Below are 12935 nucleotides of genomic sequence, written 5' to 3' on the forward strand. Positions count from 1 at the left end.
AGGTGACGGAGGCGGAGATCAGAGGGGCGGTCTGGGCTCTGGGGGAGGACAAAGCCCTCGGGCTGGATGGCTTTCCCCCATTTTTCTTTAGGAGATATTGGGGCATTGTTGGAAGAGCTGTGGTGGAGGCAGTCCAGCTATTCTTCAGGTCAGCGATTATGTCAGATGACTGGAAGTCGACCTTTGTCATCCTGATTCTGAAGCGGAGCGATGCGGCGGAGCCCAGTCATTACAGACCCATCAGTTTTTGCACCACCCTTTACAAGGTGGTAGCGAAGATATTGGTGAGTAGGATGCAACCCCTCCTTCCCCGTCTCATTTGTTCGGAGCAGGGGGCCTTTGTCAGTGGTCGGAGCATTACCAACAACGTACTGATAGCCCAGAAGATGATGTGGGACCTACAACGAGCGCCACGGCGAAAGTGTTACATGGCAATAAAGCTCGATATAGAGAGGGCCTACGACAGAGTCCGCTGGTGCTTCTTACGTAGGGCTTTGGCGAGCCTTGGCTTCCACGAGACCTGGATCTCCTAGATCATGGGGTGTGCAAAGTCCGTTATTTTCCATCCTGGTCAACGGTACGCCATCACCTTTCTTCCGGTCGTCCGTCGGGCTGCGTCAGGGTTGTCCCCTCTCCCCATATTTATTTGTTATTTGTGCTGATGTTTTGTCCCATGCATTGCGACATGCTTGTGGGGTGCAGGCGTTGGACGCCTATGTTCCAGCTTCGGGCGCCCAGCCGATCTCTCACCTCCTTTTTGCAAATGACTGTCTTTTGCTGGCTAGGGCTAGGCCCAAGGATGCCGCACTTCTTCGAAGCGTCTTGGAGGATTACTGCTTAGCATCGGGCCAGAGGGTGAACTTTCAGAAATCGACCATTGTTTTTAGCCCGAAGACTAAGGTACGGGTGCGACAGGAGATCAGGAGGCTACTGGGTATGAGAGAGCAGGATGCGCCATGGAGCTATCTAGGAGTCCCTATCACTGGAAGGAGGTTGCGGGTTGCGAACTGTCAGGACGTAGTGCACAGGGTGCAGCAAAGACTGGAGGGTTGGAGGGCAGCTTCACTTTTTTATAATGGGCAGGAGGATGCCTGGGTGGATGAGCTCTCGCTGAGGCGCGCCGAGCCTAGTCAGCGTTGAGGCAGGCGAGGGACTTCGAGTGTGTGACCTTGTTCGTCCCGGGAGGGTTGGGACACAGATCAGATCAGATAGCTCTTCGGTGAGCCACTTGCAGAGCGGATTAGATCGATCCCAGTTCCAGTACACCCGTGCCTTGAAGTTAGGATTTGGAGTATGTCCTGCAGATCTACGGTCAGGGTGGCCGATGTCAGCTGCGTCGTCCAGGGTGGTGAGCAGCCTGCAGTGCATTTGGGTTGGATCTGGCATTTTGGCCTGCACCCTAGAGTGGTCTTGTTCCTTTGAAAGATCGTTTGAGGTCGGTTGCCAACGAGACTTCTACTGGTCGAGAGGGGCATGGGTATCCATCCCTAGTGCCTTGAGTATCAGCTAGATGAGTCGCCGAACCATGCTATTTTCCAGTGCCACCGAGCTAGGAGAGTCTGGAGGTGAGCAGGTTTCTCCGTGGAGATCTGGTGTCATGCGACGTTCTTCCTGCAGGTATTGAGGCGATTGGCTGGGCCCTCGCAGTCGAGATCTGAGGCGGTGCGGGTGACCTATACTGCCTACCAGATCTGGCTTGCGAAGAATGCTTGGACCTTTGGAGAGATAAACCCCATCCGGAGATGGTGGTGGAGAGGGCGAGGCTGCTCGCAGTGGAGGTCGCTTAGGCGGTCTACTCGGATAGACCTTTGACAGCTCGGGATATCTGGGGCTCTACCTTTGCTCGTAGAACGCCTCACATGGTGTTTTTACCTGGGAGCCCCCATCTCCGAGTTTTCTCTAGGTCAACTTCGATAGTTGCGTCCTGCAGGGCGGCGTGAGGGAAGGTGCAGGCTTTGTTGTGAAAGGCCCGGACTCAAGGGTGATTGCTGTTGGGGGATGCCAGTTGTTTGACACCTCGGTGTCAGGGGCGGAGTTGAGAGCGGCCGGGTTCGGATTATGTTATGTTAGGCGTGATATGCGGGCAACGAGGGTCCTTTTGGAGGGTGACTCCGCGACGATCATTGGGTGGCTTCTGCAGGTGTCAGGAGGGGTCGACGACTACCACCCGCTGTCGAGGGACATCCGGGCATTAGTTCGTGATGGGATGGTTATTCAGGCAAAGCATATATTTCGTGAGGCAAATGGAGCTGCGGATTGGGTGGCCTCTTTTGTTATTAACCACTTAGGAGCCTATATATGGGTGGGCAAGGTGGAGTTGCCTAGTGCACTTCGTGATGTGTTGTTTTTTAATTTTTTTGGTTGTATTCGTACACGTTATGTATGATACTATCATTTTTAGCAAAAAAAAAAAAAAGGAGAAAAAGAAATGGTCCTCCCATTTCCTCTCAATATAACCAGAGACACCAAGAACAAATACATTTGGCATGTTCTAAAATAACACTTCTATCCTATCTAATTTTAAGGCAATACACCCAAACAAAGAGAAAAAAGACTGTCAGGTGCAAGGTTCCCGCCATTATAGGGTTCCGGGAAAGGTCATATGTACACAACCTCACCCAATGTGTGGAGGGGCTGTTTCTGTGTTTCCAACCTGTGAGCTGTAATCACAATGGAGCAACCTTACCACTGCACCAAGACTCATCCTAAATACACCCAGAAAAATAGAACAGCATAAAATTAGTGCCAAAATCATCATTTCATATAATTTGATAAAGTTTCAACATTGTTACCAAAACCTTACGCAGTATAAAGCATCATCTCAGGTATCAAAAAACAACCATAAAATTCATCCGTTTTTAAACCCTAAAATCAGAGATAGATATAACGATCTTAAAATGCCAAAAAAAGGTAAAAGCACAATTTTGTCAGAGATAGCTTAGGGTTCCATCCAAATCCCACCATCTTACACAACCCTTGACCTTATTAATTCTGAATTCCCATTGCTCCCATCGTCACAAAAGAAAAAGATAGAGAGGCGAACCGAAGGAGAAACCGTTACCAGGGACCGAGCAAGGGAGGCGATCGGAGCCGGAGATCACTCATCGGAGGCGACCTGCTGCTGCTGCTGCTGCTGGAGGCGCTCGAGGGCCTTCTGGTGGGCCCAGGTCTCAAGGGTGAGGTCGGGCTTGGCGTTGAGGCCGACGCCGAGGATGACGATGGTGAGGAAGGAAGTGATGTAGCAGGGGAGCTCCCAGTCCTCCCACTTTCGCGACTCCCCCGGCGGCGGCGGCGTCCGGTTGAAGAGGTACCCGTTCGGCCGCTCCTGCGTCCCCGGGCTGGTCCACCGCCCCGCCCCCTCGCCGCCGTCGCCGCCCCTAGTGCGCAACGCCGCTCTTATCCGGCCCCGCAGCATGCCGGCCGCCGACGCGATCGCCTTCGACGGAGGAGGAGACATCTCGGATCGGATGGTTCGTTTGATCAAGCGATCGGAGGAAGAGAGAGAAAGGAGTTGTCAATACCTCTCGGCCCCGCGATGGATGAACTTCAGGTTCCGATCACCGCCTGTGGCGTAACCGCATGATGGCTCCCTTCGAAATGCCTGGGGCACGTGTTCTGCACGTGAGTTAAAAGAAACCTAAATGCGGCAGCTGCTGACGACTTCTTAAAATGTACGCGCGAGTTCTCCCGCAGTTACGGGAGCGCATCGAGGACGTTATTTTAAGTGTTTTTTTTTCATGAATACCTCTCGAATTTTACATAAATATTTTTTAAAAATTAATATTTATATGTATACTCTTGTAAAAAAATTGTTTTGCTATTGTATTCTTTTTTTTAATCCTTATTTTTACATATGAATCCACACTATCTAATGCTGTTAAAAAATTATCGGTTTTAAATTAAAATAACTAAAATATTCTTAATAAGTAGATATTAATGGTGTTAGAAAACTTTTATATTAGGGGTATTTGTGCAAAAATAGTATTTTATGAGGGTAGAAAAATACATATAAATTTTAAAAGAATATTCACACAAATTTGAATTTTTAGAAGAATAGTCATGCAAAAAAAACTACTTGTAATTAGCTTCTACAAAGGCTTCTTGACGCACTTAAGATTTATTTAGATGATTGGGCTCAAAATTTGTAGAATTCATAGGTTAGATCAGTACAATTAGCAAAAATGTAGGATTATAGGCTGAGTGGGCTGCCCCAACCTATGAATCCTATAATATTTTAGGCAAATCATCCAAACATGCCTTTAGTTGGGTGAGCAGTATTTTTCCTCTAGGGGGCATTTGGTATAGGGTGATAACCCCAGGATCGAGGGTGATCCGAATGAAGGTGATAAAATTACCGTGTTTGGTTACATCCTAATAATCCCACGTGACGGTGATATCGGATCATCCCTACTTTTCAAATCACCGTTCAGTCCAGTGATCAGAAACTTGTCCTTGAGGACGGGTATCCAATATCATCGGAGCGCGTTGATCTTAGATTAAAATATGTTAACCAAACTATTCTTCATAGCTGTAGGAGACTCCATGAAAAAAAAAAACAATCCTTTTTTTTTCGCGGCGAGTTGTTTGGGCGTCGGCCGCAAGCACGGCTGAGGGTGCCGCCGGCCGTGGCCCGGCCCCTCTCATGCGGAAGACCTCTTCTTCTTGGCTTCGTGTGAGGAGATAAGAGGAAGGAGGAGGGTTGAGAAGAAGAAAGGGAAGAGAAGAAGTCGAAGAGAATTAAGGGAAAGAGAGGAAAGGAGAGGAGAAAAGAAGAAAAGAGAAGGAGAAGAAGTTGGGAGAATAAAGAGAGGGCTTGGGGAGTGAGAGAGAATGTGTGAGGGTGAGAGAGGGCTTGAGGAGCGAGAGAGAATGTGTGAGGGTGAGAGAGGGCGTTAGAGAGTGAAGGAGATGAAGAGGGAAAGAAAGGAACCGGAGAAGTGGGGAAAGGGAGGAAGAGAAGGTTTTGGAGAAAGAAGAAAAGAAGAAACAGGGAAGAAACAGAGAAGAAAAATAAAAGGAAAAGAAAAGAAAAGGAAAGAGACGAAAAGAAAAAGAAAAGAAAAGAAAAGAAAAGAAAAAGGGAAAATAGAATAAAATGCATAAATAAATAGTGAATAAGTGATAGAGAATTAAGATAAAAATAAATTTTAAAATAGATGAATATAATAACTAAGAGAGAGAGAAATCACTTTGAGGGTGTACCTCTTTTCTTTCTACAAAATTAGTAGTTTCTAGTCAAATTAATCGATCAGACTTGAGATTCATTCAAGCCCAACTCAGGGTTTTAAGTTAGAATTAATTAAAGAACGGTGGATAATTCATTGTTAATCATTTAATAGGTATTGAGCATTCGTTGGCTGAGATTAGAGTTCCAAGAGCGAACCGAGGTAAGTAACCCTGGCATTGATCTTAAAGTTTTCAAATCACTGTTTAATTATAATTATGAAAATGTATTATTATGATTTATTTTTTTATAGCATGGTGGATGAGTCATTTTTGTGATTTCTTTATTATAAAAAGGTTATGATATGTCAAGCTTTGGTTAGAATTTTTCTTATTGGTTTGGTTAGGATTATTCTGTTTTGGGGATCTATGTTGGATTGGGCTTTTGACATCCAATTCACCATAGTTTTGGTAGGAGAATTGAACGTGGTTTTGATGTAAAATTTTATTGGATTTGGTTCTCTTCTCCACTCTTGGCTAACATGAAATTTTTCTTTTTATAACTAAACTAGTAAAGATTTGCACTTTTCTTTTGAGATTAAAAAAAGCTTGCAATGTAAAATGAAATTGTTTGCATTATTGTTTGCAGTAATGGCTCGATTTCTAAGGTCAAGGCATTTGCAGTTACTTGATGTCTTACTTTTTCAAATGAAAATGATGGAGTACATATACTTCAGCATACAATTGCTTACTACTCTTATACTTAGAAATCAATCTAATTTGAGATTAAGATGGAAAATGGATTTAGTTAGTAGGCAGTACATAAGGTCAATGAATTTGGGTAAAATTATATTTGATAGTGACTTAACCTCTGTTGAAAATATACGGATGGATAGAAGAGCCATTCACAAATTATGTCATTTACTAAAAACACAAAGGAGACTCAAATCCTCTAAAAACATAGATGTAGAGGAAATGGTTGCCATATTTTTATATATAATTTCACATGATGTGAAGAATGGGATAATATCCAGATCTAGACATAAACTACAACTAAAGTGACCCTCGGAGTAATCCTGTCTTGAAGCGGGTTCAAAAGATCAACTCTATAGTTAAGAGACAAGTCGCCCATTCTAGCGAGACAATAAGTAGACAATTCCATGATGTTCTCAACTCTGTGCTACGTCTCCATATTGTTACGGAAACCTAAAGCTGTAACGGAGAAATGTACATATGAGAAGTGGAAGTGGTTCAAGGTACTCTTTACCACTACTTTTAGTTGTACCAATTAAATTATACTACTAAACTAAATAAACTATCTTATAAATATAGAACTGCCTCGAAGCACTTGATGGAATATACATAAAGGTCAATGTAGAGGAGGTCGACAAGCCTAGGTATCGAAGCCGCAAGGGTGAGATTGCTACTAATATCCTTGCTGTTTACACTCGAGACATGCAATTCATTTATGTATTGCCTGGGTGGGAGTGATCAGCTACTGATTCTCGAGTGCTTCAAGATGCCATTTCGAGAAGAAATGGCATAAAGATGCCCCAAGGTAAGTAAAAAAATGATAAATAGAATAGCCAAATTCTCATACCAAGTGATGTATTACTTATTTTGAAACTAATTATCCTATTTTACAATATACATGTTACTATTATCTATGTGATGCTGGATACGCAAATGCTGAAGGCTTTTTGGCTCCTTATAGAGGACAAAGATACCATTTGACTGAGTGGAGACAGAGTCAACAACCCACAAATGCTCATGAGTTCTTTAATATGAAGCACTCTCGGGCTAGGAATGTTATAGAGAGATGCTTTGGGTTGCTAAAAGGAAGATGGGCAATTCTAAGGTCTAAGTCATTTTACTCTGTAAAAACCCAATGTAGAATCATAAGTGCTTGTTGTCTTCTTCACAACTTTATCAGAGAAGAAATGCTTATTGACCCAATGGACATCGAGGTTGTTGGGGATGTCACTAGCTCACAAGAGGAAGAAGTTAGTGATAGAATAACCTATGTAGAGACAAGTGATGCTTGGGCTGCTTTCAGGAAGAATTTGGCGAATGATATGTTCGAACAATGGATGAATAATCGAAATGCATAGGCTAATATGTTTAATAAAATTTCTATTTGTACTTGAACAATTTTTTTCTGTTATTTTTGTAATGTCATCATCTATTTTGCTATTGTTTTATCTATTATGTTTGCTATATAATATTCAATAATTTATTTGTCACTTCTTTTATTCAATTAAATATGTACAATTACTTGTGTCTAATGTGTGCAATATATTATTGTTTCTGTCTAATTTTTAGGATGGAAGAATAACTTTTTCAAGAAAATAAAAAAGCAAACTTAAGGGCAGACAGAACTACTTCTTTGAAAAAAAATTTGGACAAAGACTGAAGATGCAAAGCTGGTTGAGTGCCTTATTGAGGTAGTGAATGCTGGTGATTGGAAGGGTGATAATGGCACATTTAGGCCAGGAGTTCACCAGCATTTGGAGAAAATGATGGAGAAAAAGCTTTCTGGTTGTGGACTAAGAGGAACTCCACATATTGAAAATCATGTGAAGTTACTAAAAAAGCAGTACAATGTAGTTGCATAAATGTTAGGACCAAACTGCTCGGAATTTGGGTGGAATGATAGAGAGAAATATGTGGTGGCAGATAAAGATGTTTATGACCTATGGGTGAAGGTGTTGTATAAATATCTACTTTCTAAGTTTGCTTTCAATTTATGCCTTTTCAATATAATTCTTCACTTGTTTGTATCTCTAAAATTGTTTAATAATCTTTGTTTTGTGTTGACAGAGTCATCCCCATGCAGCTGGCCTGAGAAACAAGCCTTTTTCTTATTATGAAGACTTGTTAATTATGTTTGGTAACAATAGAGCAAATGGGGAGGGTGCAGAAGATCCAGGTGATGCTTATGAATAAATTGAGGAAGAATAAGAAGCCTTAGGTGATACTATGAGTTTGGGAGATGATATGGATGCTGAGGGAGGTTCTTCTAATACAATAGATTCACCACTATCTATTTGCCAACCTACAGGCGTTGGTACTAGTACTAGTACTATCAATTTAATTTTTAGATCTTTTAGAAGTTTGCTAAATTATATAACAATGCCTTTGAGAAAATCATGATCGAGTGCTGTTGAGAAAGCCTTGTCTCCTGAAGAACAGCAAGCAAAGGTAAACATACTCATTTTAACCAACTAAATGCTTCCATTTATGCCTCTTAAGTTTTATGCATGACATCTTCATTCCAAATTTTGGTTATCACTTGAAGCATCTTATAGTGTTCCCTTGAAAAGCATCTTATTATTTTCACTTGAAGAGCATCTTAAGCTCCTTCCTTTTTCTGAGAAAGCATGTTAAGATCTTTATGGAATATTATGTCTCACAACATTGTTAAGGGGTTCCTGTTGTATCATGCTTATCATATATAGGTAATGTTGATGCCTTTTCCAAGCAGATAAATGAAGTTCGAAGGATGATTGGTCCATGGTCGGAAGCACTGCCAGACTTCTGTTCAGATGCTTCAATATCAAGGTACCTCCGGTCAAGAAACTGGAATGCAGAAAAGGCAAGTAAAAGGCTGAAAGAGACTGTGAAATGGAGATTGAAATACAAGCCAGAAGCCATTCGCTGGGTATGGGTAGAGTTCTTTATGTTCTTGAAGAAATGTAGTTTAACACAAGTTGGTTACTGACCAATCAAATTATTTCTGAATTTTAACTCCTCGCAAATCTAAGAAGAGGCTAGATTTATTAAAACATTAAATCAAAAAGACACAATGACCATTTGCCCACATTTGGCAAGAGCGAAACAAAAATTGACAGAACGCAAAGATTAAGTGATCTACCTCCTTCATTTAGTTTATTAGTGTGCCATCATTCAACTGTAAGAAGGAAGAATCTGCATCAAATTTTTATATCTCCAAAGCCCTTATTTTGAAAGAAAGTGCAGATAAGTTGCTATTTATCAACTGCATAGAATTTTTAGAGTCCACTCATTCTTGATATTTTGGTAAAGCCTACATGATTACAAGTTTGTTTGTAGCTTTCTGTTTCCTGATGTAATTTCTTGTTGACTACTAGGAAGATGTTGCCCATGAAGCTGCTACTGGAAAGATTTACCGGGCTGATTACTTTGACAAATATGGAAGATCTGTTCTTGTTATGAGGCCTAGATTTCAGGTGGGAGGGAAATATAAGAGAAAATTGTGAATATTTAATAGATTTCTTCATCATCTGACTCTCAGATTTTTGCATGACATGAAAGCCATATTGTGACTTTTTGCTTTTAATTTTGTATACGTGGTGGTTTTCTCCTTGAAAAAAGAATGAATGAAAAAACAAAGCCGTGTGGGCCACGTTCATTAGCGTTTCATCGTTCGAGTGTTACTTTATAATTGTACCAGTAGGTTGTGGTGATAATTTTCAAAAACAAAAGTTCTGAACTGGTAGACTAAAATTTTTCCTGTATCTTTCATTTTTGGGATTATAGGTCTTGCTCGCATGTTATGTTTCAACAAGAAGGAACATGTCAGAGATAACGACCTTTTATATATTACTGTCTTAGGGATTGGGAACCATTTAGTGAGATTATCAGACTTGTAATTGTTTTCCAGTTCTAGTTTTGTAATTTCAACCTACTTATATTAATTCAAAAGGTTTCACTGTTTTTGTCTTCCCATCTTCTTTTTTTTCTGGTGCTGCAGAAGGAAGGGAAGCTCTCGTCAACTGAGTCTGCAGTGAGGAAGGTAGAGGATGTGGTGAGCAGCATGCTGGCCAAGGGTTTTGTCTTGAGCAAGGATGCCCTCAAGAGAGCCAGGTCCTTTGACGAACGGCACCATTTATGTCCGGCGCCTCAGCTATGGCTTTAGTCCCCTGGAGGATCTTACTGGAATTATTGGGCAATCATCATCCTCTTCTACCTCTACAAGTCAAGCTCCAGAGCTGTACTCGTGTGAAGACTTTCTAGGTATTTTTGAGCACTAAAAGAAAAAATGGCAAGAGGAGGTTCTTCAAAAGATGAGAGAAGAGATTGGCTTTGGACCATAGCATGCAGAACGGGGGGGTAATGGTGATTCTGGTTCTGCTGATCATGCTTCATTATAATTGCTTTTGCCTTAGATGATAGGTCTTTGCATTCCTAGGAGGAATGAAATCTCTGTTATGACATACTTTTTGTACTTTGATTTTGATGGATTTAGGACATGTTGATGCCTATTTTGAATGACATGTTAAAAAACTTTTGCGTAATGTTGAATGCCTTTGCTATTAATGATATTATTATTATTATTATGAGCCAATCAATGTACCAAATGTACCAGGTTATTGAAATGTGATCAGTGACTAAATTTGGTTACTGAATTGTTTACCAAGTATTGTGACGAGCAGCCATAAATTTAGTGACAGAATTTTGGTTACTAAAAATTGATTCTGCTCAGTGAGTTGTGACAAATTAGTGACGGTAACCTTGTCACTAGATCAGTGACGAAATTAATAATAAATTTAGTGACAAAATTTGTGACCATGTCTGTGACGACTAAATTTGTCACTGAAGGTTGTGACAGATCAGTGACCAAATTTGTGACCAAATTCTGTGACAAAATCAATGACCAAGTTACCTTCGTCACTAACTCAATGACTGGTTAGTGACGGAAAATACATAATTTCTTAAATATTTAATTTTTGGATTTGTAATGGTTTAGTGACGGTGATTCTGTCACGAAGTTTAGTGACGGGAATCGCCGCCGTCACTGAGAATTTAGTGACGCGTGTTTTTGTAACCAATTCAGTGATGGGAGCTCTGGTCACAAATTCCGTATTAGTGACCGGAAACATGGTATAGTGACGGGAATTTCCGTCACTATACGCGTGTTTTCTGGTAGTGAGAAGAAAGGAGGCTTACTAAGTAAAAAGAGAAAGCACAATGATACTATCATAGAGAACTTGGTCACTGAGATTGGAAGGATAAGCAGTGCATGTGAAGGGAGTAGGGAAGACTTCAAGAGAATTGCAAACTTTTTTGAGAAAAAGGGGCAAAGTGATGAGAGGCGTATGGCTCTGTTTGAGGAGATTATGAAGATTGAAGATTTCAGTGAGGATGATATGTTGATTGCTGGCGAGGTCATTAGCAAAGATAAGTCCAAAATTGACTTCTTTTTTACCCTACCTCAATAATTCAAGAGAAGATATGTGCTAAAGCAGTTAGAGGGCGATGCATATAGACCCTCATTTGACTTTGATCCAGTGTGATGCTACCTAGACCTCCTCACAGCTATAGTTGGTGGTGGTTCCTCTCATTTGACTTTCATGTTTAATTTTGCCTAGTGTAAATCTTATGGTTTGTTTATTATGGACATTTGTAGTGAAAAGAATACTTTAGATGTTTGTGGATTTGGTGGAGTTTTGATGTTTATGGCTTTTTAATAATTCAGGTGTTACAATTCTTAGTGTTATCCTATTTTATTCATGTGTTGGCCAGATAGACATTATACATATAGATAATATCCAATAAAACTAGTATAACGAATTTTTCACAATTATTCACATAGACATTTTATTCATGTGAAACCTGGACCAGCTAGATGAGCATATAACTTCTATCTTGAAAAGATCTTGAATTCCTTCCCCTTGAATAGTTCTTAATGACTACAAATTTTTTGAATGGGACCCGAACCATAAAACTAAATTCTTTGGCAATTGGGCCGAGTCATGGTAGCCTTAATAGAATAATAAAAACATGTTGGATGTTGTAACAATTTAACTATAATTCAATTTGTTCAAACTTGACGTCATAAAGAGTATTGTTGATAGAATGAGAATATGGTCTGATTTTCTTATGATAAGGGCTACTAAAAATAGAATATATGACAAAATTATGGAGCTATTATAGAAATTAGCATATTGACTTACATTTTTGATTCATGAGAATTAAAAATACATAAAAAAAATCATCTAAGATATATCAGGGGTATTTGCTGTATTATGTGGTTGGTGATCTTGGATTTCCGTACCATACCAAACAAGTTACTCATGGATACCCGAAGATTTTTAATCACTGGACTATGGCTTACCAAATACATTAATCTTAGATCACTAGAGATCAAATCACCTGAGCATTCGGATGACCGGGGATCTTAAATCATCGTGGTGATCCTATTGGGGTTACCAAACGCCCCCATACGCACGTTGCCTCGTATTGACAAAAGAAAGGCGAGTTTTAGAGGCTTGTCACCTATCCATTCATCCTCCAGGAATCTGACATCCAAAGCGTCTCCTAACTCGAACTCCACACAAATCCAGAATGCATTGAGATTTTTGCTGATGTCTTTCCAAATTGGGGCGATCATATGTGTTTTGTAGACCTCTAATGGCTGGCTTTTTCTTTGAGTAATATGTTAAGTTTCTTCAAATTAATTTGCCCTGGGATAAGTATTTCCCGGTGCTTCTACGACGCTTTGATTAGCGTCGCCGGAACTTTAGCCGACACTTATAAACGTCGGTAAAGATTGTAAAAAGCGCCGAAAAAGATGAGTTTTCCTTTAGTGGGCCTATTTGGAGAGCAATGTCATGTTCAGTTCCTCAAGATTTTTGACACCCAGATTACCCTTTTCCTTAGCCTTACAGACATTCGCCCAGTCGACCAAACAGTTTGCACCAGATATTTGATCCGATTCCCTGCAGAACTTGGTAACTTGTACACAGCCATGTGGTACGAAGGTAAGGCTGTTAACATGGCATCAAGCAAAT

At 40.7% G+C, this 12935-nt stretch overlaps 2 protein-coding genes and 1 long non-coding RNA gene across 3 annotated transcripts; 2 read left to right on the plus strand and 1 right to left on the minus strand.

Annotated features, from left to right (window-relative positions):
* Window positions 1–2739: 2739 nt before the first annotated feature.
* LOC103708433 lies at window positions 2740–3545 on the minus strand. Its single transcript, XM_008793355.4, has one exon. The coding sequence runs from the start codon at window positions 3455–3457 to the stop codon at window positions 3098–3100; it is 360 nt and encodes a 119-aa protein (XP_008791577.1). The 5' UTR covers window positions 3458–3545; the 3' UTR covers window positions 2740–3097.
* Window positions 3546–8280: 4735 nt separating this feature from the next.
* Window positions 8281–9363, plus strand: LOC103708458. Its single transcript, XR_005507529.1, has 3 exons — window positions 8281–8364; window positions 8648–8824; window positions 9273–9363. It is a non-coding gene; the product is annotated as an uncharacterized LOC103708458 (long non-coding RNA).
* Window positions 9364–9692: 329 nt separating this feature from the next.
* Window positions 9693–11363, plus strand: LOC120105154 (binding partner of ACD11 1-like). Its single transcript, XM_039117352.1, has 3 exons — window positions 9693–9773; window positions 9896–10008; window positions 10979–11363. Exons 1-3 carry the CDS (start codon window positions 9693–9695, stop codon window positions 11361–11363), a joined length of 579 nt encoding a protein of 192 aa, XP_038973280.1.
* Window positions 11364–12935: the final 1572 nt, after the last annotated feature.

The sequence above is a fragment of the Phoenix dactylifera genome, unplaced genomic scaffold (genome assembly GCF_009389715.1).
Source record: "Phoenix dactylifera cultivar Barhee BC4 unplaced genomic scaffold, palm_55x_up_171113_PBpolish2nd_filt_p 000207F, whole genome shotgun sequence".
Taxonomy (NCBI): domain Eukaryota; kingdom Viridiplantae; phylum Streptophyta; class Magnoliopsida; order Arecales; family Arecaceae; genus Phoenix; species Phoenix dactylifera.

Bases quoted from the DNA above. Each gene is read 5' to 3' on its own strand.
- LOC120105154 (XM_039117352.1), top strand. From the start codon at position 9,693: ATGTTATGTTTCAACAAGAAGGAACATGTCAGAGATAACGACCTTTTA. The intron at 9,774-9,895 runs GTGAGATTATCA...CTGGTGCTGCAG, and splicing joins TAGGGATTGGGAACCATTTA to AAGGAAGGGAAGCTCTCGTC. The intron at 10,009-10,978 runs GTCCTTTGACGA...TAACCAATTCAG, and splicing joins GATGCCCTCAAGAGAGCCAG to TGATGGGAGCTCTGGTCACA.
- LOC103708433 (XM_008793355.4), bottom strand. From the start codon at position 3,457: ATGTCTCCTCCTCCGTCGAAGGCGATCGCGTCGGCGGCCGGCATGCTG.